Source organism: Venustampulla echinocandica, assembly GCF_003357145.1.
Source record: "Venustampulla echinocandica strain BP 5553 chromosome Unknown scaffold_2, whole genome shotgun sequence".
In the NCBI taxonomy this organism is placed as follows: Eukaryota; Fungi; Ascomycota; class Leotiomycetes; order Helotiales; family Pleuroascaceae; genus Venustampulla; species Venustampulla echinocandica.
The window spans coordinates 146098-169626 of record NW_022474207.1 but is presented as its reverse complement, the minus strand read 5'-3'; the positions used below and the strand labels follow the sequence as shown (position 1 = coordinate 169626).

General features: G+C 49.3%; 8 protein-coding genes across 8 annotated transcripts; 4 read left to right on the top strand and 4 right to left on the bottom strand.

Annotated features, from left to right (window-relative positions):
- Positions 1–87: 87 nt before the first annotated feature.
- On the top strand, positions 88–4247 carry BP5553_04421 (Hect, E3 ligase; the record flags this gene model as incomplete). Its single annotated transcript, XM_032013044.1, has 4 exons — positions 88–362; positions 475–2705; positions 2760–3290; positions 3337–4247. 4 exons carry the CDS (start codon positions 88–90, stop codon positions 4245–4247), a joined length of 3948 nt encoding a protein of 1315 aa, XP_031869644.1.
- Positions 4248–4848: 601 nt separating this feature from the next.
- Positions 4849–5793, bottom strand: BP5553_04420 (uncharacterized protein; the record flags this gene model as incomplete). The annotated part of the gene is made up of 3 exons (XM_032013043.1): positions 4849–5131; positions 5199–5599; positions 5650–5793. The coding sequence occupies 3 exons, from the start codon at positions 5791–5793 to the stop codon at positions 4849–4851; spliced, it is 828 nt and encodes a 275-aa protein (XP_031869643.1).
- A 2547-nt stretch (positions 5794–8340) lies between these two features.
- Positions 8341–8751, top strand: BP5553_04419 (uncharacterized protein; the record flags this gene model as incomplete). The annotated part of the gene is made up of 1 exon (XM_032013042.1): positions 8341–8751. The coding sequence occupies one exon, from the start codon at positions 8341–8343 to the stop codon at positions 8749–8751; it is 411 nt and encodes a 136-aa protein (XP_031869642.1).
- A 639-nt stretch (positions 8752–9390) lies between these two features.
- On the bottom strand, positions 9391–11688 carry BP5553_04418 (putative glutamyl-tRNA(Gln) amidotransferase subunit A; the record flags this gene model as incomplete). The annotated part of the gene is made up of 8 exons (XM_032013041.1): positions 9391–9515; positions 9589–9723; positions 9811–10062; positions 10111–10144; positions 10198–10236; positions 10400–11065; positions 11202–11372; positions 11467–11688. 8 exons carry the CDS (start codon positions 11686–11688, stop codon positions 9391–9393), a joined length of 1644 nt encoding a protein of 547 aa, XP_031869641.1.
- Positions 11689–12025: 337 nt separating this feature from the next.
- Positions 12026–13303, bottom strand: BP5553_04417 (uncharacterized protein; the record flags this gene model as incomplete). The annotated part of the gene is made up of 1 exon (XM_032013040.1): positions 12026–13303. The coding sequence occupies one exon, from the start codon at positions 13301–13303 to the stop codon at positions 12026–12028; it is 1278 nt and encodes a 425-aa protein (XP_031869640.1).
- A 581-nt stretch (positions 13304–13884) lies between these two features.
- BP5553_04416 (Cell division control protein 2) lies at positions 13885–15045 on the top strand (the record flags this gene model as incomplete). Its single annotated transcript, XM_032013039.1, has 3 exons — positions 13885–13921; positions 14038–14713; positions 14763–15045. 3 exons carry the CDS (start codon positions 13885–13887, stop codon positions 15043–15045), a joined length of 996 nt encoding a protein of 331 aa, XP_031869639.1.
- A 2273-nt stretch (positions 15046–17318) lies between these two features.
- BP5553_04415 (uncharacterized protein) lies at positions 17319–20747 on the top strand (the record flags this gene model as incomplete). The annotated part of the gene is made up of 1 exon (XM_032013038.1): positions 17319–20747. The coding sequence occupies one exon, from the start codon at positions 17319–17321 to the stop codon at positions 20745–20747; it is 3429 nt and encodes a 1142-aa protein (XP_031869638.1).
- Positions 20748–21296: 549 nt separating this feature from the next.
- Positions 21297–23499, bottom strand: BP5553_04414 (DnaK-type molecular chaperone BiP; the record flags this gene model as incomplete). The annotated part of the gene is made up of 4 exons (XM_032013037.1): positions 21297–21488; positions 21543–23031; positions 23091–23286; positions 23358–23499. The coding sequence occupies 4 exons, from the start codon at positions 23497–23499 to the stop codon at positions 21297–21299; spliced, it is 2019 nt and encodes a 672-aa protein (XP_031869637.1).
- Between the last annotated feature and the right edge of the window lie 30 nt (positions 23500–23529).

Genomic DNA, 23529 nt, shown 5'->3' with positions numbered 1-23529 from the left:
CGAGTCTCACAGTCTGATACTGGATCCTCGATCCGCCGGACTGTTCGCTGATAATATACATGGGATTACCTCCTTTGCTCTCATGACATGACGCGAGATATTCATGTTCACGGCCCGCGCGATGACCATGGCCAGGGCCATGGTCATAGCCAGAGTCATAGTCATGGCCATGGTCTTGATCTCACCGACGAGGACGACGTCTACGCAGCCTTGTGGGCGTCCGCCCCTTTGCCCCGACTCCCAGAAGATGCGCCAGACCGGCTGAAGGATTTCGCCGTTGACGTGAACGTTGACGATCCGAGGCGCATATACACCATTTATCGCGCTGCCCGGAGACATCTGTTTCAGATTCTGGTTGAAAGGTAAGTCTGGAATTGAGCTGTCCCATGGCCATTGCAACTGCCCTTACCCTTCGGCCCTTGGGCCCGACCTCTGCCTCGTTCTGCCTCGTTCTGACACGGGTCTACTCCATAGGTACATACACCAGATCAGATATGGCTGCAGTTCTAAGAGCTGTAACACGGCTACATGTTTCTCTTGTCGCAAGCGTCTAGCCGCCGGCGCCCCGGTGCGGAGATACAATGCGACCAGCGCTCGCACTTTGGCGATTTATATGGCCAGCCAGGACAATCCAGAGCAAGGCCTATGTCATCATCCGAACTTCGATCGACCTGGGCGACAGGGAAGCAGCCCGTCCAAGGGAACAGGGCGAAAGACCAAGGATACCAATACAGATCTTTCCACCGACACAACCATTATTTCCGGCCGAAGACGTGGGCAAAGCGATGCATCTAGAATTGATTCCAAGAGCGAGCTGGGAACTGGAAGCGATAAGGAGAACCAGCTTCCCAATCATGGTGTTAGGGAGCTGCAGAAAGAACCCGGACCAAATACGTCGTTTTCCACTCAGGCTTTTGAAGAGCCTACAAAGGTCGATCATCGATCATTTGTGCAGAGTGTATTGGGGACGGTTGCTTTCAAGATGGTTGAATGGCTCACCCCTAGGAGTCTAGAGGCGATGTCGAGGCCCGAAAATGGAGACTCAAACTCCTTTAGAGTGGATGAGGCAGCCTCGTCTACATTTCATTTACCCAAGGATGTGCAACCCCACCCGGTCCCCTTTGACCACCAGGGAAGGCAGGTTGAAGCATCGTCGGTGGAGAAGAGCGATGCACCCAACACTCCAGCACTCAAAGCCACATCGCCTAACTTGGAGACCGGATCGATAAAGCCAAAGATATCCAAGCCCTCGTTTATCGACGAGCCAAAGCCACCTCTCAGTGCGGACCCAAAACCCATTGCCAACTCAGTCACGAAGCGCACTTCAAAGTTACCTCGGCGGAAGCTGTCGGAGTCTAATGAATCGCAATCACCGAAGGGGATTCTAAATCTACCACCTAGAACTACGGAAACGGCTCCTGGGGTCATGACTTTGCCACAACTCCCTTCTCTCCAACCTCGACGCAAATTATCTCGCCAGACCTTAATTAAGAGCCCCTCAATTCATATGCCAGAGATGAATCATTTATCGGCAGTGAAATCTGCGCCCATGAAGCCGGTGGCCGTATCGAAACCGGAGCCTCACAAGATTGATGACACAGGCAAGACGGGCAGAGATGCCGGGTCAGAGGTCAAAGACACCACCGAACAAAAGCCGAAGAAGCACGAACATCCTGACCTGCTGCTCACTAAGGATATATCTCCTCCACAGTCCTTGTCATTCCTCCCTATTGATCTCATAGGTTTCCTATGTGACGTACTGCAATTTGACGGGACATCGGAGAGGCATACTCTGCAGCCCCCATCTGTCAGCCTGGAATTGAAACAGCGGTTGGGAGACCATTCCAAGACAGAGGCAATCTCTCGGCTAGGGATTGGGGCAGCGTATCCAGCTTCAGCAAAAGAGAAGTGGAAACTATTTATTGAGCAGGGTTTCTTCGACGTGCTTTCAGAACCAAGCTCGCTCATACAATCATTCAGCTACTGCGATCAGCGATTATATGATAGCCAGACACTGTGGTATATCATGCTGCGGCTGACTCGAGTTTCGCCTTCAGTGGTTTTGGATAGTTTATGGAATGTTGCGGGCACTCTTTTCAGGCCACCCAAGGCCTTGGAATCAATTTATGACTGGGCAAAAGAACAGTCGAAACAGAAGCCTCCACCCGAACCCTTATCGAACCACGAGGCCTCGCGCATTATAAACATTTGCCTTCATGCGCTTGTAGCAACTACACCCCTTGTTTCTGATGCGCGGCAGCTCGCAAATATGTCTAGAATTCGCTCATATGGGTTGACAATGCTGGGGCGGGAGACTTCTTCACTGGAGCCTATTGAGTTGTGTCTTCAGTATGAAGATGCATTCTCTAATGAACTGGCCCTAAGGCTCGCACGCAGACTTTTCGCATCGATACCTACGAGACGTCGATTTGCAGAATTGATGGAGCTGCAGAGCGATGTTCCAGGAGATGAGAAAGGTGACCCAGATGTGTTAGAGAGTGTTTTGGCCACATTGAGATTTCTTGAGTCGGGAACCGGCCCTACCATAAACTTTCCCGACACTGAGCGTGATCTCCATGAGAAACGAGTGCCGACTCTAATTCTTGATTGGGCGAGGACAGTTATGCTTCAGGATTGGGATGGCTCTGCTGAAGTCCCCGCCGATGGAGCTTTCAGTGGGGCCTTAGCTATGATGTCTGCGATGTGTATGTTTGAGCTTCCCTTTCCCTTTTTTTGGAATTGCACTGACATTATTACAGATAAACACAGAAAACCACTGGTTTTGGGAGATATACACTTCCGGACCGAATACTTCGCCGAGCGTCTCGATCCAGTTGGGATGCCTCTCGAGTGGCTTGCATTTCAAACAAATAAGAGAACTGTTCATCTCCTCGATCACCCATACCTTTTTAACCCTTCAACATTGGTCACATACTTCCGTGCAATAAACTATTCCCGGATGAACCAGGCTTATGAATCAGCCAAAGCTATGACGGGCCTCATGCACTCGACCATGTCAGAAAGCAGCTTGATGACCGACCAGAATGCTCGTTTCAAACTCTTTGAGCGCCTCCGTATTGCTACTTCGAAATTCCTTGTCCTAGAGATCGGTCGACAAGACGTTCTAGTTGACACGTTCAACGCTGTATGGAGGAAAGAAGAACGCGAACTCATGCGCCCCTTGAAGATTCGATTGGGGGAAGATGCTGGCGAGGAAGGTATGGATTCTGGCGGTGTTCAACAAGAGTTCTTCCGCTTAGCCATCGCGGAGGCTCTTGATCCTGATTATGGTAAGATATTTCGCCTTATCCTGCATACTCCTTCTAACCTTCCCAGGCATTTTTGCAATTGACAACCGAACCAAAATGACTTGGTTCCAGCCAGGATCACCAGAGCCCCTCTGGAAATTCGAACTGATTGGGATCATAGTGTCCCTAGCTGTGTATAACGGACTCACCTTGCCAGTAACCTTTCCCAAAGCTCTATATCGGAAACTCCTTGACCATGATGTCACCGAACTCCATCATATCGCCGATGGTTGGCCCGACCTGGCCAACGGGCTAACATCACTTCTGGAATGGGACGAAAAGGATGGTTTAGTAGAAGATGTATTTGCGAGAACATATGAATTCAGCGTCGAACATTTCGGACAACATGTCAGCCGCGAAATGGGCAAGTCTACTCAGTGGCCTCAGTTTGCCGATCGGCCTTCATCCAACCCCACCGATGCACCAATGGTCACCAATGAGAATCGCAATGGCTACGTTAGCGACTACATCCAATGGCTCACAGACATCTCTATCCAGCCACAATTTGAGGCCTTCCAGTCCGGTTTCTTCACTTGCATTGACCGACGATCTATCACGCTATTCGATCCAGACACCTTCCAATCAGTCGTAGAGGGAATCCAAGAAATTGACATATCGGAAATGCGCCGAGCAACTCGTCACATTGGCTGGGAAGCTTCTCACCCAACAGTCCGAGACTTCTGGAGTATCGTCAAGCGATACGATATGGAGGAGAAGCGGAAACTCCTGGAGTTCGTGACAGCCAGCGATCGTGTGCCTGTGGGAGGAATGCGAAATTTGCAGTTCACGTTGCAGAGGAACGGTGTTGACGATGGCCATTTACCGAGTAGTTATACTTGCTACGGAATCCTTTTGCTACCGGAATATTCGAGCAAGGAAATTTTGCGAGAGAAGTTGGCGATGGCGCTGGAGAACTCGAAGGGATTTGGTTTTGCATGAGTAGGGTGGCGTCTGAAAATAATGATGTGCTTATAATATAGAGGCTAAAGCTATAAAGGACCATATATATACACACATATGACCTCTACAAAGTAATTATATAATTTTGAGTTTGATTGGCTTTATAGTCTATTAGTAGCTCTCGATCAAACCTTGTGGGGACGGAGCGTCGACCTTGTCCTCCACTAGAGTATAAGTCAATCGAGTCATACTCCTAGCAATACGTTTCTAGGGTATCTCTCAACTCTAAGCCAGAGTAGCTAACCAGGTGATATTCAAAACGACGAGTTGGAAATTTTCCTTAATGTCATGTGATCCACCCCCCTTTTTACTCTCGTCGCTTCGCCATTAAAATTTTCGTCATTTACGAACGGTTGGAGAAAACTTAGGCGACCATAGACAATAAATTTTAATAACCAATGACCATGATTACATGATACAAACAATGGCGCACAACAAAGCTAAAATACAATGCCCGAAAAATGCAACTATGAACCAAACTCCCCAATAAATGCCCTATCTAGCGCGGCTTCCCTAAATGTTCCCACAGAAGAAAACTCTCTCTCTTTAACCCCAATTCCCGCTCCTCTATTCGCGCCCACTACTTAGGACCGGTAGAAACACCAGGATACCAGATGGCAGCAGGCTGCGTCTCACCCCCCGGAATCTTGTTGTCTTTCAAGATGCCCCCATGGGCGCAGTCAACAAAGATGAAGACGACTTGCCCATCAGGGCGTCCCTTGTCATCCTTGTATATAGACTTGTTGCACCAATTCTTATGGTCAGCCTTAGAGCCCTTGGTATCACAGTAGGACACGGTATTGGTATTGTAGTACCCGGCCGTCATGGTCTTTTTTGTAACTGAGGTAAGGGTTCCGCAAGATCTATTATGAAAATGTTAGTTTAGTGTGCGAGGGCATCAAAAATGGAAAAGTGAACGATAAAACATACTCCATGACAAATGGAATGAAGGTCCAATAACCGCATTGGTTTTTACCCAGCTCCTTCGACTGTGTTGTAGTGACCGTGTAGGTCAGGGTCTTGCTCTGGGAATAGCTGGCCCCTATGTTAAAAACGGCACTTAGGGCCTTGCTAACTTCTTCCCCAGTGCCCATACCAATATTTGCGTTGACCGACCAGGTTTGTGTGGTTGCAACACTCTCGGAATTGGCCACGCTGCAAGTGGTTTTCGCCTGGCAATAGCCTTGGTGGAAAGGGATCTCTTGGCCGTAGCCTTTCGAGAGTGTCAACTCGCAATAGGCGGAACAGCCTTCCCTTCCCGGTATACGGTTGATGTTCGGGCAATGGCCATCCTTATCAACATTGGTTTTATGCGGGCAATTCCCCATTTTCTAACCAATTGTTAGCCTGCGCAGCTCTCTCACGGATCTTGGAGCATTACCTTGTTGTCAACCATGGAATTTGGGTAGCATTTGTCCTCTCGGGTTTCCAATGACATTTCCACGGGAGTTTCCCGAGTTACCAATGGGCTTGCCAACGTTGTTGCAAGAATGCCGAAGATGGCGAGTGCGCTTTTGATCGTCATTTTGCGGGATATGTGATTGGTATATTGAATGAAAAGATTAAGTTGGGTGTGAGGTGGGAATGATAAGCCGAGTGCTAGTTGTAGTTGCTTTGTGTTAGATGGGTTGGATGAGCAACACCATTGAGAGCTAAGGCCGTCTTTATAGATCTTCGCACCTCGTAGTTCACAGGGAGATTAGTGTAAGGTACACTTGAAAACGAAAGCTCACGATCATATGACAGGATTTGATCCTCCGCGGCGACTTTGCAATCCTATGAAGGGATGTAATCCTCTGTGGGATGAATATAGGAGCGTATAAAGGTGCCTGCCATGTGGGAACGAGGCTGGGTGTCTTCATGACGGGCGATTCTAGCAAAAGGGGAGAGTGAGCGTTGAAAATAGCTATCTACGCAACAGAAGTCGTATTGAGCGTTTATCATTGAATACCAGGATTTGCAGAGCCTCTGCGGTTGGGTGTGGTAGAGCGTTTGTGATGTTCGAATCCTAAAGGACTGAATGAAAACTTTCCATGCTTACTAGGCAAGGGTTTGGATAACCATCCCCTGATTTGGTGGCCCTGTCCCCTCGTAGACCGGTACAAGGAGGATGACTTCGTATACGGAAAGCTTATTCTATAAACCAAAGAGGACCGCTAAGGTACCCCACAGAAGTAAGGTAGTGTATGCAAAGAGGATGAATAGGCAATGGCTTGTGGCAAACTTATCTATATGCCGCTATAGAAAGTATAGGAGTGCATGCGAACAACGGAAAACGAAGCTACAGCGAACAATACAGCAGTAAAACAGATACTTGCCGGTGTGCACAACCCGGTAGACAATGTATTGATAGAAGTATCGAAACAAAACAACCTGCAAGCTGCTACCAATGACGAAAGTCTTTAGATCCTACTCCAACGTAGCGCACGAATCTAATGATGCTAACTCGAAGGCCCCTCGAATAGTGAATAGTTGAGCATGTGGACCCTTGTCGCAGGAGTTGAGATGAAACATTGAGCCAACGCGATGGTCACTACCTTCCAGCTTAGTGTTATCAAGGTTATCGATCCTGAATACTGTAAAGCCCGACGGATTTCTCTGGGTTCAAAACTCGGCTATCGTCCTGGATATGAAGGGAATCCTGGTTCCAGTCGAAAGCGCTCCGAATGAGATCAACCAATTTTTGTAAAACGATCGAGTTTTTAGCACGTATACCAAAGGGGTACTTGAGGCAGCAGATGTTGTCGGTATTACGTAGGAGTTGTTGGCAGCTGCCACAACACGATGCTTTCAACCTTCCAGAATTCGCCATCAAGTTAATGACGAGTGCCTTGTCGCGCCAAGTAGCCCTATATCTTCCCTTCCAAATGACCAATCCCCAAACCAGAGAATATCCTCGCGGCAATTTATCGCTACTACGATTCTAGCAAGACTGTACGTGAAATATTGGGAAATAACCTTCAGATCAAGCGCAGCCCCTTGTCCTGCCGGACAACGCAGTTGGTTGGGTGTCCCCATTAGGAGCACCTCGCACTACGTATGCGAGGCTGGAACTTGACCGATCAGCTACAGGCATACTGTGCATCATACGGAGTAGACATTGTTTGTACTTCGTACTATAGTCTACCTCTGTAGATCACGGTGCTGTTTACTCAGGAAGGCCTGAGCGGCTGAGCCGAACGACACGTACAGAGTAGTTGCGCAGGTGTTGCCCTGTTGGTTCTGGCATTATTATTAGCACGCTCGACGACCAAAGAACGGGGGCAATCGCAGTGGTTACGTTACTCGGATTGTATTCCACTATGACGCGACTTGTGCCTCGGTATTTACGCAACCGTTGCTCTTTGTGTAGGTTGACAGGGTAAGGTGGAATCATTGTTCAATCATAGCAATCATAGCAGCTGGGGCTTCTCCTGGGCGCTACTCGTAATTGATCCTGATCCTTTTCCGGGCCCCAGATTATGCTGCCCTATGGTACATATACTCGTACTCGTAGCATGTCGAGTACTGTACCGGGAGCTGATCGAAGGGTGCTTTAAGCTTTCCAATTTGTCGTTGAGGCTTAAGCCTAGGCTTGTCCGGAGGAATAGCCCATAATCGAGTCTCGAGTCTCGAGTTTAGTACTTCGTAGTATTCGTAGCCTGCGACTGACTGCGCCGCATCAGCCTCAAGCTTCTCTCCGGGTGAGTACCTCGCAGAAATAGCGCACGCACGGTTGGGGTAGGATTGGATTACTTGCCTCCATATATCATAATCCTTCGGTTCTATTTGTGTCGCGATATAACCGCAACCCAGAGCTCCTTTCTAATTTCCTTTCCTTCCGCTCAATTGAATCGACATTCTCCAAGGAAACGAAACAAGTTATGCTTCTCCGACCCATACCCAATAACCATAGCTTTCCCGTCAATTAGGGCCAAGGAAGGTAAGTTTCTGTGTCCTCTGTCCTCCGTTTGTCCAAGAGCGAAGTACTACATGCAGTGCAGTGCAGTGTCATTAACGCAAATACTAGATCAACATCGCTCAATAACAAAGGAGACAAACAAATATATTTACACGCTTCAAGTTTTCAGACATGGCTGCCAATACGACTGACATATGCGCAAGCGTGCAACCCTATGGCACATCGGGTGGCCCAGTAAATACCTGCGCGTACAGAGTTAATGCGACGGCCGATGCTCTTGGAGCAACTGCCCGGTGCTGTGGATTGAACAATGACCCTATTGACTACACTCCATCGATGGCGCCCCCGAACTGTTTCAAAGTCTGCAATATTTTAAATTACACATCGGATCGGTTGCAGGACAACTCGGTGACGCTCTCAAATTGTCTCGGTAAAGCGCTGGGAGGAGAGGTTGGGCATGTCTTTTGTAATTATAAGGACGACAAGAAGAGCGCCGCAGCGAGCGTGCATCGAAGAGGCGTGAGTTGGTCGGCAATTGGAATAGTCGGAATTCTGGTCGGGACGCCATTTCTGGCCCTGTAAGGCTCACCTAGAGCGAGGGTGTAGTTCTACATGAACTGATGGTGGGATAAGGCTTTGTGGAATGCGCGTATGGGACTAGATCTGGGGTTCAAATTGTATAAAGAACATCATAGTGGGGAGACTTCCCTTCGGTCCTTTGATAGGGCGTTAGGCAGCGACCGACGGGATAATATACTAGATCGTGACAACTTCAAAGTCCGTGTTAATTCACGGTATAAAAACAAAGGGTTTCTGAGCAACTTTCTGGCTACTTGAATTGATAAGCCGAAAACACGACGGATTCGGAGGGGTAGCGTGAACTCCACAAGCTCAGAACACCATTTGCGCAGGCTAGGAATCTCGCTCGTATCCCTTATGTCGCATGACCAAACGCTATCAGAGGTAGTTATATATGACGAGACCACAATGCAATAGGGCGAAAGGTGTATATTCGAGGGTTGCCGGCTGTCATTCAACGTGGTAAAAGTACTTGCCGTCGACAAACTTACGTCTACAACATCGTAATTGTAATTTCTTGAGAGAAAGGGGATCAGCAGGCCATGGAAAATCGAAAACCACAAGTCTCTGCGGCATTATCTACGTCCCTCGACCGATCTTCCACCAATCATGAGCTGGTAGATTTCACTATTGAGACATATCTCAGATAGCCTGCTTTCCTAGGGCGTCGCTGAGGACCTCGGTCAAAGCAAGCACCTTCTCCTCTTGGAATCGCCGACCAACCACCTGAAGAGCAACGTGCGCGCCATCGTAAATCTCGGGATCATCTACCATTAACGTAATCGTCAGGGCAGTACTATTTATGTCTATGGTGGAATCGGTAAAAGGAACCGAACTTACAGCTCTTGTACACTTTCTCATCCAGTTCGCTCATAGGAACATATCCCTCATCGATAGTGTCAACAGTCTTATCCACATTTGTAACAGGCAGGATGGCGGCACTATAATCGAGAAGGTTGACCCAAGTTGCCAATCCTAGTATGAACCGTTTAGCTTTATATTGGCCAGTGCCAGAGTTTGTTGTGAAACAATACTTCAAGTTGCGCGCGATGGACAACGTACCATTGTAGAAATACATATCTGGTCGAGTAGCTGCGAATGGTGCCAGTGGAGAGATAACCGCGTCTACTGGACGGCCAGTACCGGTGATGGAGGAGGTACTATTCCAGTAGTCCATGTACTCTTTCTGGAATTGACGTTTCGTAACATTGAGTTGGGCGATCTGAGAAGCCGTGAACTCGGGTTTGCGGGTACCATATGCGTCAGATATTTGGTTGACCATGGGCTCACCGGAGAGCCCTAAGGATTGGTACACTACTAGCCATTAGTCCTGGGTCTTTTGAGTAAGTTTGCAAGGCTGACCATGAGTCCCTCCATCTAACATCCACGTTTTATTCTGGAATGTTATTAAGCAAAGGCACATATTCGATACCGTGGAATGCTACATACAGCTAATTCATCAGCCCACTCGTGCGATGGTGGCTTCCACTATCATATTATCAGTATATTTACCGGATAGTAGAGCTCGGCGATTTTTCATAAGTGATTGACGTGCAGCCCAAGGAGAGTACGATAGGACGCTGCTGGGTATTTTGTCTGCCCTGCTTCAAGTGGCTAAAGCGGGCGGGATAAAGCTGGATACCATACTTACTTCGATGATTTTATGACCAAGTCTCTCAATCATGCTGGCCACAATGTGGATCGCCCTCCGCACTGGAGGATGAGGCTGGACGACCCCATCACTTTCCATGACAGCAAACGCAAGCCGGCCACCTCCGCCGCCTTTCACAATATCAAGGACAGCCTGCTCATGCTCGTCGCGCCATGGGATTTCAGCAACTAATGGATCATGCAGCCATGGACTCTGGCTAAGGACCGCTTTGATGGTCAGTCTCAAGGCTCCGATTGAAGTGGCAAGCGGACCCGTAACTGAAAGTATGGTATTTTGCCCATCCATGCTGTTGGACATGCCCCCATATGGAAGTCTGCCACTAGAAGGGCGAATGCCGTAAAGTCCGTTGAAAGCAGCTGGGATTCGGATACTGCCGCCTATGTCGGTGCCTAGGCCAACTGGGCTTCCTTTCAAACTGATTAAAGCACCCTCGCCACCCGAGCTTCCACCGGAGGAAAGGTTGCGGTTCTTAGGATTCCAGGTATAGCCGATGATGTTGTTCACAGTCTCTCCAGTCATCAGTGTATGAGGCACACTCGTCTTGCAGTACAGAATTGCTCCAACAGCTCGCAATTCTCTCACCATTTCACTTTCGAAGACCTTTTCTTTTCCAGTGCCCTTCTTGCCTTCGAAAGTACCAATCCACTAAGGAAATTTTAGAAAGCTAGAAAAGCGCATCTGTGGTGCCGCATCCAATATTGTAACAAGAACACGGGCAGACATAGAATAAGAGGACCGATATATGGTCATGTACAAGGACTGCAAGATGGAAATTACTTACGCCAACGTAACCCATTGTTGTTTCGACACCCTTTACATGAAATTGATCCTTTAAGCTGATTGGCAAGCCATGAAGAGGTCCAACAGGCTTCCCATGCTTCGCATAATAATCGTCCAGTTTCTGAGCATCAGCGATGGCAGCGTCGAAAAATATCTCATGAAGGCAATTGACCTATCTATCGTTAGTATAGGCGGTCTCTCATTGCTTGAGTGAGGTATGCCATTTGATGAGCGAGAGCTGCTCGGTGGCAGAAAGCCTCGGCAACTTCTCGAGCTTTCCATTTTCCTGTGGTGGTGTTGTTGACTATTCCCACGGCATCGGTTTCAGTGATCTCGATTTCTCTAGGGGACAAAAACTGCTGAATATAATTGCCCGTGACATCTCTTTGCTCGTTGGGAGGAGGAATAGGGGATGGCAACATCCATGCCTGAGGAATCAACACAAGAACCGAAGCCCTCTTCTCTTCAGCCAATGTTTTCCAGTCCATGATTTCGATATCGAGAGGAATGTATAATTAACAACACAAACTAGTCGAAGAGGTCAATGTTATGTACTTCGTAGAAAGCAATGAAATTGGCTGCATGTGGGGTCTGATAAGCCCCTCAGTTGGACATATCTTGGCGGAGCAGATTGTTACCGAAGTTAAACGGGTCGAGAGTGGGAGGTCAAACAGCCAAACACCATTATCCCAGCTATTCTAGCCAGCCTCCAGCAAATCCTTACCTAAGCCCTGGCTCGAATCTTGGCTTACTAGGGAGTAAATCCGATTAAGCCTGGAAGACTCGGTTCTAGCGTTGGTATGCCCTTCTCCGCAATGCGAGCGTTCAATGACAACCAGATCCAACAGATTCATACATTTGGCGTATGTTGAGATTGATCCTCTTTCTACTCATCCACCCATCCCATCCAGGATACGCTTTGCCAGGCCAGCATTCGAGGTATTCCGGACAAGTTCCCGGAAGGATCTTGGGAACGCCATGCCAAGCATATCGAGATTGCCCAGACATGTAGAGCACATCCCCAGAGTTTAAGCGTAGAACCTGATAATGAATCTCCTCTGTTTTTTTGTCTTTAAGGCCGATGATAAAAATGCAGGAGCATCCTAGGCTAATGCTAACCAGTCCCCGATTGGTTTCCTCGCTGACATCGCGATGGAGGCTCAATTTGTCTTTTGCGGAATATATATTGACAATCGCAGCTTCGGGCTCCACGTCCGAGAAGAGCGCTCCGATGAGACGCGCGATGTCTTCAGGAAATTGAGGGGGAATCTCAGACGGGTAGGCTTTCTTCGTCCAATCGTATTGGCCCCCAAGAGTAATCCAGCGGAGACTCTTCTCAAGAGCAACTCTGTTGGTGAATCTCTTGTGTTCGCCTGGGTCCTTTGGGTTAAACGAATAAAACTCGGGTTCAGTGGAGAAGAAGGACGCCTTCCTCTCGGGATAGGATACATTGTAATGAAGGTGGATATTGGTTTTGTTTTCTGGGATTGCGAGCTCGCGATGTAGCAAGCATTCTAGCAGAACTTGTTGAACAATAGGAGGAAAAAGTTGAGGCAAAATAATCAGGCCTGGGGGTCTGTCAGACAAAGGGCCGCAGATACAGACTGTGCAACCACAGAAAAGAAAGCACCCACCAGGTATATTTTTGAAGCTGTAAGCTCCCACAGGTCTATCTTCTAGAAACTTCAGAATTGACTCCTGTTGGTCCTTAAGCTTTGTGTCTCGTCCGGTCTCGCGGAAAAAGGTATCAGTTTGTGCAGGCGAATTGCTCGAAGATCTGTGGTGCCCTAAGGAGTCCAAGCCCGGAATTTCCTTCGAGCCTTCACCTGATAACCCCATCCCAGGACCCTCTGGGACGTTATCGAGGGCAGGGCATCGATTGTACAGATTCTTTACTACGAATTCCGCAAATACATCGCCCATACCAGTGTTTGGCATGCTGGCAGAAGTAGGCGTAATAAGTGAAGCCGTGTTGGCGGTATCTCGAAGACGAGCGGACGAAAATACACCGGTCCATGACTTGTAGAGGTCTTTCAGCTCCTGAGGGGCAGTTTCATAAGGATCCAAGGGGGCGTCGAGGGAGGCGTTGGACGACTGGTCCATTTTTCCCTTCGTCCCAGAGGCCCTGGAATGCAAGTAGAAAGGTATTAATAAATAAATCTCTAGAATCTTTCTAAGATGTAAGTATTCGCAAGAGCGGCCGCCCTATATCTCCTAAAGAATCGACTCGCCCACCTTCTAAAGAAAGACGTCGAGTTGGTGGTTTGAGTAAAACAATATTAGACAGTGTCCAGCGCTGCAAAAATATTCAGTTCAGCCTTGGATTTTCTCCAAGCGAAGCCAGCGATCCGTCCCGCTTCGTTTCGCGTGTGCCGTGTTGACTTCGTCGCGCCGAACTTTGTTTACATACGCTGACGACAAGACAACAAACACAATCCAACCCAACCCAACGCCAGGATCCGGAGCTTCCTCGACCTACATAATTCGACATCCATCTCGAGGCTCTCTGCTGGCCTTCTGCACGCAGCCCTCGACAACTTCTGATCCGTAGTCTCCTATGCGCCCATAGTCCTGGATTGCCCCTCCTTCACCGCCCCACCTCTCACTACCGCTGCGAAATTACTGTGTCAAACTGCTCCTCCACTCTCCTTTACGTCCCACTACCAAAACAAACATAATTCACCATGGAGAACTATCAGAAGCTGGAGAAGATTGGCGAAGGTGCGTGAGATAGCGAGATACGTGGACAGCGTCCTCTTCCGGGCGGCATGGTTATTTTATCGAGTACACACACGCCCGGGCTCACTCCTTATGCTAACTCAACTCTGCGTGGATAGGAACATACGGTGTCGTCTACAAAGCTCGGGACCTCACCCATCCCACTCGAATCGTCGCCCTCAAGAAGATCCGTCTTGAAGCCGAAGATGAAGGTGTTCCAAGTACGGCGATCCGCGAAATCTCGCTGCTGAAAGAGATGAACGACCCGAATATCGTGCGGCTACTCAATATTGTCCATGCCGACGGCCATAAGCTCTATCTCGTCATGGAGTTTCTTGATCTCGACTTGAAGAAGTATATGGAGGCGCTGCCGATCAGTGATGGAGGGCGGGGCAAGGCTTTACCCGAGGGATCTGGTCCGGATCTGGGAAGACTTGGTTTGGGCGATGCTATGGTCAAGAAGTTCATGAGCCAGCTGTGCGAAGGTGTTAGATACTGCCATAGCCACAGAGTACTTCACCGTGATCTGAAGCCGCAGAACTTGCTCATTGACAGAGACGGCAATCTCAAGTTAGCCGATTTCGGTCTCGCACGAGCTTTCGGTGTCCCCCTCCGAACCTATACCCACGAGGTGGTTACACTATGGTACCGATCACCGGAAATTCTGCTTGGTGGTCGCCAATATTCCACTGGGGTTGATATGTGGTCGGTTGGATGTATCTTTGCTGAGATGTGTACGCGGAAACCTCTGTTCCCAGGCGACTCCGAGATTGACGAGATCTTCAAGATCTTCCGGTGAGTGTGCTTTCCGGTGCTATTCTATTCTCATCTAACCCATAATCAGCCATCTAGGCACACCAACTGAAGCCGAATGGCCAGGCGTCTCTGACAAGAATTGTTTCCCCGACTTCAAGCCTTCATTCCCCAAATGGCAGCGCGATATGTCACAGACACTGTGCACAAACCTCGACGAGCTGGGACTGGAACTCCTCGAGATGATGTTGGTATACGATCCCGCTGGTCGCATCTCTGCCAAGGCAGCTTGCCAGCATCCATATTTCGAGGAAGGCAGTTCCGCGTACTCCGGCCGGAGCCTCGGTCCTACCTATCGGAATGGCCACCACTGAATTTGGGGCAGTGATTTGATTAACGATGACGGAGAGATGAGAGACGATAATAATGATAGCTTAGGATTTCAAACATGGCTTAAGCTTGGATAATAAGCGGCATACGATCATCATACGGACATCGAAACCCCCCAAGAAGGAAACGGTCGACCAAGATAATATATGGCAGCAGCACATGTCTAGATTGTCTTGATTAAGTCTTGTTTTATCTCCTTGCTGCGGGGTTTCATTATGTGCGGCACGCATGTATTATTCTGCTTTTCTTATGTTCTCAGCAACGGCAAAGAGCCCATTCGCACGTTGCCAACGGATGGGGCAGGGGGAGGGGAAAATGGGCAGGCTGGCGTCATACTGGCTGGATTGCGCGCTGGTTTGGGTGCCTCTACCCGCTATTAGCTTTTCTCTTCTTGATGTAGTGTACGGGGTACGGAATGGACGTAATTCATCTCTCTCTTTGAGCTTTTTCCGTATGTGGCAGAGAGAGATGGGTGAGCTAGCGAGCCAGACGTAATCAATTCAACAATGCCTTGGTGTATGTTCGTGATGAACGCGAAATGTATGTGGTGATATTCTAATGGCTATGTAACTACAGTTCCGCTGAAGGCTGCACCATGCTAATCCAAACCAACGCCCTCGCTATGCTCAACTAAATACATGATGTGGTACGTAGTATACCCCACTAACAGAAAACCCAAATCCCGATCCCGATCCCAAAGCGCAGCATCGTCAGCGTCGTCAGTCTATATCTCTATCGTTATTTGCAATCCTCATGACATAATCTTTCATCCAACCCTAATTAATTCCTTCTCCATGCCCCTTCTCCCAGGGCGGTACTAGCAATCAGTCATCAACCAAGCTCCGGGATCCACTGCTGCTACTCGTTGTTCCGCCTCTGCGAGCCACTGATACCAGATGATAGATGCCGAAGGCTATCAGCGCCAGGACGACGAAGAGGACGATGATGATTATTGCTATGACGTCGTTTTGTTGAACCATCGTCGCGGTTTCCTTCTTCTATAGAAGACGAATTATAAGTGTTTCGGGCTGGCAAAATTGTGATTATTCCTTCGTCCTTCGCACAGGGATGAGGTGTGAGAGCTCTCAGTGAGACGGCCAAAATGTCAAAATTTTATATAGATTTTGAAGAAAAGTGCGCCAATTCGGACGAGGCCCACAGGAAGTATGTGCTGTATGCTTGCCCTCTCTGGTGCAGTGGATGGTTCTCGGTGGTTGGGGTTGGGAGCAGTTGATTGGAGGAGGCTGGGGGAAACAGTTGGTGCAGAATTGGAGTGGCTGGTAAAGTAACAGAACAGCAATTCAAAATATCAACCGCGAGAGCCGTGTAGGTATGATATGGTATGGTATCTGTATGATGGCATCAGTAAAGGGCCTCTGAATGGGTTGCGTGGTTGGGGGGAGATTTCCAACATACCTTTCGGGAGTTTTGGGCAGGGCGGCTGACGAGGCAACGAGACGAGGCTGGCAGCGGGTCCTGGTGATAGGCAAATCGGAATGTGTATGGATGCAGGTGCGGAGTCGAATATGTATCTTCTCAACAGGCACCCAGAGATACCGTATGATTCTCAATGAGGTATGGGATACGAAGTAGTATGAGAGAAACGTGTGGAGGGGGAAGGAGAAAGGCCATCGGATGAGCAGCAGTGCAATGTTTTGTACTTCGCTGCAGGTTGTCCTGCCATCGCCTTTTTTGCGGTGGTGGTTGGGAGGGAGACAGGGGTGGTTTATTGGGTGGTCGGGACGGCGCGTTGGCGGGGACCGCAGATGAGACTGGGATGTGGCTGGTGCGTGGCTGGTAGCTGGGTATCAGGTGTGGCTGATCACGTGTTAAACCCCCCGCCAAGGGTGTGGCTGGTGTGTTGTGTGGTGCTGACCAAGCAGCGATGCGATGCGCCACCGATGCGATGCGCCACCGATGCGATGCGATGCGCAACTTGTGCGTTGATATTGTTGATCGTGGATTCTTGTTGATCGCCACTCTGCGCTTTTTGTGCGGTTTTACCTCATAGCAGCAGTTTGGAGTCATGGCAGAGCCATACTAGTGGGCTATGACTACGGTAGGTTCTTCTACTTATACTCCCTCTTGTCTCTGTCCTCTGTTCTTTATTCTCTGCTCTCGATCATCCATTTTTCCCTTGCGCCTGTGTCTCTCTCCCTAAAGTATTCAACTTGATCTCCATCACGCGTGGAGCGCACGCAAAGCTGCGGCTGTAACGGCACCGAAATACAATATAACCCCAGATACATCGCACATCATGTCGCCCGCCCTGATCACAACCTCATTCCTGCTGGCCAATCTTCACTGTCCCTCGTGTGTATCTCATATAATCGATACCCTCCTCGCCCTTTATCCAACCCCCGCCTCGGTGTCACCCTCCCTGCTGTCCTCGTGGGTGACAATTAAACACGAAGAACCACTATCGGTCCACGACATCCGAGAGGCTCTTGAACAGGCGGGATTCGATGTTTGCGACACCACGACCGATTCAAGACTACCCGCGGGGAAATCATACGTCACAAGCAATGGAGACATTGGCTATCTCGATCGCTTCATACACAGATTAGCGCCCCAAGCCCCGGCAAAATCGAAATATCCCTTTCGGCACATTCAGAACTGCGACGCTTGTCGGGTGAAGGACGCGGGACAAGGACAACATGGCCGCAACTCCAAAGATGCTGATATTGGGACCACCGCCGTCGACGATGGAGGCCAAAGTATCTCCAACACGATGGCGAAGGGGAAGACCATCCCGTCCTTGGTCGTCGTTGACTCGACGCCCAGCAATACAGATACCGGCACATTTAGAATTTCGTTGGCCGTTGGTGGGATGACCTGCGCTTCGTGTGTCGGTGCCATTACCACAGAGCTTGCGAAGAAAGACTGGATTAATAACGTCGTGGTCAACCTCATTTCGAACAGCGCCACCGTCGATTTCGCTGGCGAGGAACACAAGAACGAGATTGTCCAGGCCATCGAAGATATTGGATACGATGCGGCTATCGATAGTGTAGTTAGTCTCGCATCCCTTCAGGAGAATGCGCCAGAGACTGTGGTTCGTACAGTTGAGCTCCTGGTGGATGGAATGTATTGTGAGCACTGCCCAGACAAAGTCATGGCCACTCTCGACACATGGGGCGATCGTGTGAAGATCGAAAGGGAGATGGACCTTCAAAATCCGATTCTGAAGATCAGCTACACTCCTGACGCCCCAAACTTCACCATCCGGAGCATCGTCGAAGCAATTTCAGGAATTGATGACTCTATCAGGCCTTCCATCTATCACCCACCCACTCTCGAAGAACGATCACGGCAGATCCATAGACGCGAGCAGCTTCGAATCCTTATACGAGTCATTATCGCTCTACTCGTTGCCATTCCGACATTCATTATCGGCATCGTATTCATGAGTCTCGTGCCCGCCGATAATGCAGGGCGAGAGTTCCTGGAGCGCCCGCTCCGGGCCGGCATCAGTCGAACCCAATGGGCGCTCTTCATCATGGCAACGCCCGTTTACTTTCTGTGCGCTGATGTCTTCCACGTTCGGGCGTTGAAGGAGATTAGATCCATGTGGAGGCGTGGTAGCAAGACCCCGTTTCTACAACGGTTCTATCGCTTTGGAAGCATGAATATGCTCATGTCACTTGGGACGTCGATTGCATACATATCTTCGACTGCGCAGCTAGTCGCAGCAGGTGTTCACCCTGAGATGAAGTCGGATAACACCACTCTCTATTTCGATTCAGTGGTTTTCTTGACCTTGTTCCTTCTTATTGGCCGTCTGATCGAATCTTATAGCAAATCAAAGACCGGAGATGCGATCACACTGCTCGGCAAATTGAGACCTACTGAGGCTCTCTTGGTAGTTCCCGCTGCAGCTAATGCTGACACAGCAGATGAGAAAATTACTGGGCAGGAAATCATCGAAAGATCGAGACCAGAGGCTATGCAAAGGGTAAGTGTCGACCTTCTGGAATTTGGAGATATTGTCAAAATCCTACATGGCGGATCTCCGCCCTGTGACGGAACTGTCATTCAAGGGGAGACAAAATTCGACGAGTCAAGTCTCACCGGGGAATCGAGACCTGTCAAAAAGACTATAGGCGACGAAGTATTTTCAGGAACAGTTAACCAAGATACACCCATATCGATTAGAATTTCCGGCGTCGCTGGGTCATCGATGCTCGATCAGATTGTCAAAGCCGTTCGGGAAGGTCAAACTCGCCGTGCTCCAATCGAACGTGTTGCAGACAGCATGACCAGCTACTTCGTTCCAGCCGTTACCTTCACCGCCATCCTCACTTGGGTTATTTGGCTATCTCTAGGGTTTTCCGGGGCGCTCCCAGATCACTTTTTAGGTCATGGATCTGGAGGTTGGGTCTCGTGGTCCCTACAATTTGCCATCGCGGTCTTCGTTGTTGCGTGCCCATGTGGGCTTGCTCTTGCAGCGCCCACCGCAATCTTCGTAGGTGGTGGTCTAGCAGCGCAACACGGAATACTGGTGAAAGGTGGAGGTGAAGCCTTCGAAAAGGCGAGCAGACTAAACTGTGTCGTCTTTGATAAGACTGGAACTTTGACAATGGGCGGCGAGCCGGTAGTCACTGACTTCCAACTCTTTCCAACTGATGTTAAACTAGGGATCGACGATAAAGAGCAGGAAAAGTCGATTCTCGGAATGGTCAGTGCGATTGAAGATCAGAGCAGCCATACGGTTGCCAAAGCATTGAAATTATTGTGCGGGAGTGTTGAAACCAAGCATGCGGAGTTAGATCATGTGGAGGAGATCGCGGGTAGAGGGATGCGAGGAACATCACTCATTGACAGCAACAACACAGCAAATATCATCATCGGCAACGAGCAGCTTATTTCGGATAATGCTGTATCTGTCTCCGAATCGATTCAGGCGACACTGGAGTCGTGGAAATCTCAGGGACGATCAGTAGCTCTAGCAGCTGTACAAGTTACCACCAACGACAACAAGATTGACGACGCTGAAAGAAACCCCTGGCACCTCGCGGCAATATTTGCCATCTCAGATCCGATCCGGCCAGAAGCACCTAGCATCATAAAGGCCCTCAGAAAGCGCGGCTTGGATGTCTGGATGTTATCCGGCGACAATCAGATCACTGCCAACGCAATTGGTGTCCAAGTCGGTATTCCATCCGAGAACATTATCGCCGGCGTCCTCCCAAGCCAGAAAGCAGAGAAGATCCAATACTTACAGAGATCACTTAAGGCGCGCACAGCTTCCGGATCCGAACACACCCAAAAGCGAGCCATGATCGCAATGGTGGGGGACGGAATCAACGACTCGCCGGCGCTCACGACCGCAGACGTGGGGATTGCGATCGGTTCTGGCTCTGATATCGCGATCTCTTCGGCTGAATTCGTGCTCATATCAAGCCACCTCAATAGTTTGATTACGCTAGTCGACCTCAGTAAAATCGTCTTCCGACGCATCAAATTCAACTTCGGCTGGGCCCTGGTGTATAACATGATTGCTTTGCCCGTTGCTGCGGGGGCGCTATATCCGTTGACCACTGGCGGAAACCATGTTAGGTTGGATCCCGTATGGGCTAGTCTGGCAATGGCGGCGAGCAGTATTAGTGTTGTTCTTAGTAGTCTTGCGTTGAGGAGTAGGCTTCCTTGGGTGGGGTTTACTCCCCGAGACGTAGAAGAATCGTAGGTGGAAGTATGCATTGTTGGGTGCCATGAAAAAGGTGGGAGGATGTGATCAAGTGTACATACCTGAGCCGCTAGATATGCTCTAATACTAGCCTGTTGCTTACATATATAATTAAAGCTTTGCTTAATACTCTCATCCGTAATTTACAATACTCTTGGAATATGGAGCCATGAAGAAACAAATACTTTTAAACACTTTCTTTACATAAAGTGGGTATATGGCGACGGCTAGGGGTTTGATTAAAGCGCAAGGGAGGCTCTGCCCTGCAGGTCTTAGATTGAATATATTCTTCTTTCGAAATAATGAATCTTTCACTTTCCAGGTAAATAGCAAACTAGATCTATGAAACCAGGGTCGGATTGCGATCTGTTCTTTCTTTATGCCATTTTATTTTACACTTATTGTAAGCCACAGCACTATTCTGTGTGGGCTTCAATGATGCAACCATGCAAACACCCCCAAACCAAAGGTTTTAATAAAAAAGATCCGGTCCCAAACGAAATTCTTGCTTGCGCTCAAATTACACCATGCCAAGTCTAGAAAGCGCCTCTATAGCTCATCATGGGCATCTGGTTCCGCATCATCTTCGCCACCTGGTCCACCAGCTCCCTGGTATAACTTGCTTGTAATGGGATATGCAACATTCGAGAGCTTCTCCTTCTGCTCCTCGAAATCCTCGGCCGTGGCCGTGGCGGCGTTCTCTTCTAACCACTCGGTTGTCTCCTTAACAGCCTCGAGGATCTAATTCAATTATTAGCACTTGATACCGCTTCCACAGTATAAAGTAGAACTTACAGTTTCCTTGTCATCTTCGTCGATCTTGCCACCAAGACCCTCCTCATCATTGACTTGGTTCTTCAAGCTGAAGGCATAGTTTTCAAGACCGTTTCGGCCCTCAATGCGCTCCTTAGTAGCCTTGTCCTCGTCAGCATACTGCTCAGCCTCCTGAACCATACGGTCGATTTCCTCCTGGGTAAGACGGCCCTTATCGTTGGTGATAGTGATAGTCTCCGACTTTCCGGTTCCTTTGTCACCGGCTGTAACCTTCAGAATTCCGTTGGCATCAAGCTCGAATGAGACCTCAATCTGGGGTACGCCACGGGGCGCTGGTGGAATGCCAGTAAGCTCGAATTTTCCGAGCATGTTGTTGTCCTTAGTCATAGTTCTTTCGCCTTCATAGACCTGAATCAGAACGACAGGCTGGTTATCGGCAGCGGTAGAGAAGATCTGGGATTTGCGGGTAGGGATGACAGTGTTTCTTGGGATGAGTTTGGTCATAACCCCACCAGTGGTCTCAATACCAAGTGTCAACGGGTTGACGTCCATAAGAACGATATCCGCGGTGCCCTCCTCTCCGGACAGGACACCACCTTGAACAGCGGCACCGAAAGCAACAGCCTCATCAGGATTGATACCCTTACTTGCCTTCTTGCCTCCAAAGTACTCCTCAATGAGCTCAACAACCTTGGGAATACGAGTAGAACCTCCGACCAGGACGATATCATCGACCTCGTCCTTCTTGACCTTGGCGTCCTTGAGAACTCGCTCAACGGGCTTCAGGGTCTTCTTAAAGAGATCAATGTTCAACTCCTCGAACTTGGCCCGGGTAAGGGTCTCGGAGAAATCATTGCCGTTGTGGAAAGCCTCGATCTCGATGCGGGTGGTCTTCTGGGAGGACAGGGTTCGCTTGGCCTTCTCGGTCTCACGCTTCAGCTTGCTCATAGTCTTGAGGTCCTTGGTGACATCGACGTTGTTGGCCTTGTTGTACTTCTTGGCGAAGTAGTTGATGATACGCTGATCGAAATCCTCGCCACCCAAATGGGTATCACCAGCGGTGGAGAGAACCTCGAAAACACCCTTTTCAATAGAAAGAAGAGAAACATCGAAGGTTCCTCCGCCAAGATCGTAGACAATGATTTGTCGCTCCTTGTCACCCTTATCGAGGCCATAGGCGATAGCGGCGGCGGTAGGTTCGTTGACGATACGAAGGACATTCAAGCCGGCGATGGTGCCAGCATCCTTGGTTGCTTGTCTCTGGTTATCGTTGAAGTAAGCTGGAACAGTGACGACGGCGTGGGTGACCTTGTGAGAAAGGTATGACTCTGCGACCTCCTTCATCTTTCCAAGAATCATGGCCGAAATCTCCTCAGGGGTGAAGACTTTAGGGGAGTTGTTGACGTCGACCTTAACCGAGGGCTTGCCCTCCTTCTCGACGACATCGAATGGGAAGTGCTTAATGTCACCTTGAAGATCCTTATCCGAGTACTTGCGACCGATCAACCGCCTGAATAGGACACCTGTCAGTTTCCGAAGAGGACACATGGGCGCACGTGGAAAACCTACTTGATATCAAAGATTGTCCGTCTGGGATTTGAGGCTGCCTGGTTCTTGGCGGCGTCTCCTACCAATCTCTCCTCGTCGGTGAAGGCCACATATGAAGGTGTTATCCGGTGTCCCTGGTCATTCACTAGAATCTCGACCTTGCCCTTCTGCATCACACCGACACAGGAGTAGGTGGTTCCCAGATCGATACCGATAACTAAGTCGCGAGACGGTTAGCAGCTGTATCTTGGGGTGATATTTAGGCCTGCGGCGCGACGGCGAGCTTACCAGTTCCATAGTTTTCTTGCAATGGCTCTTGGTCGCTTGATGCTTGTGCTGTTTGGAGGAATGCGAGGGGCGAGAACAAAAGAACGAAGTACGCCATAAAGGACAGGCCCAGGAAGAAGGAAGTCTGGCTTCCTCGCGCCATGATGATCGTAGATTGGATCAAAGTGGTCGA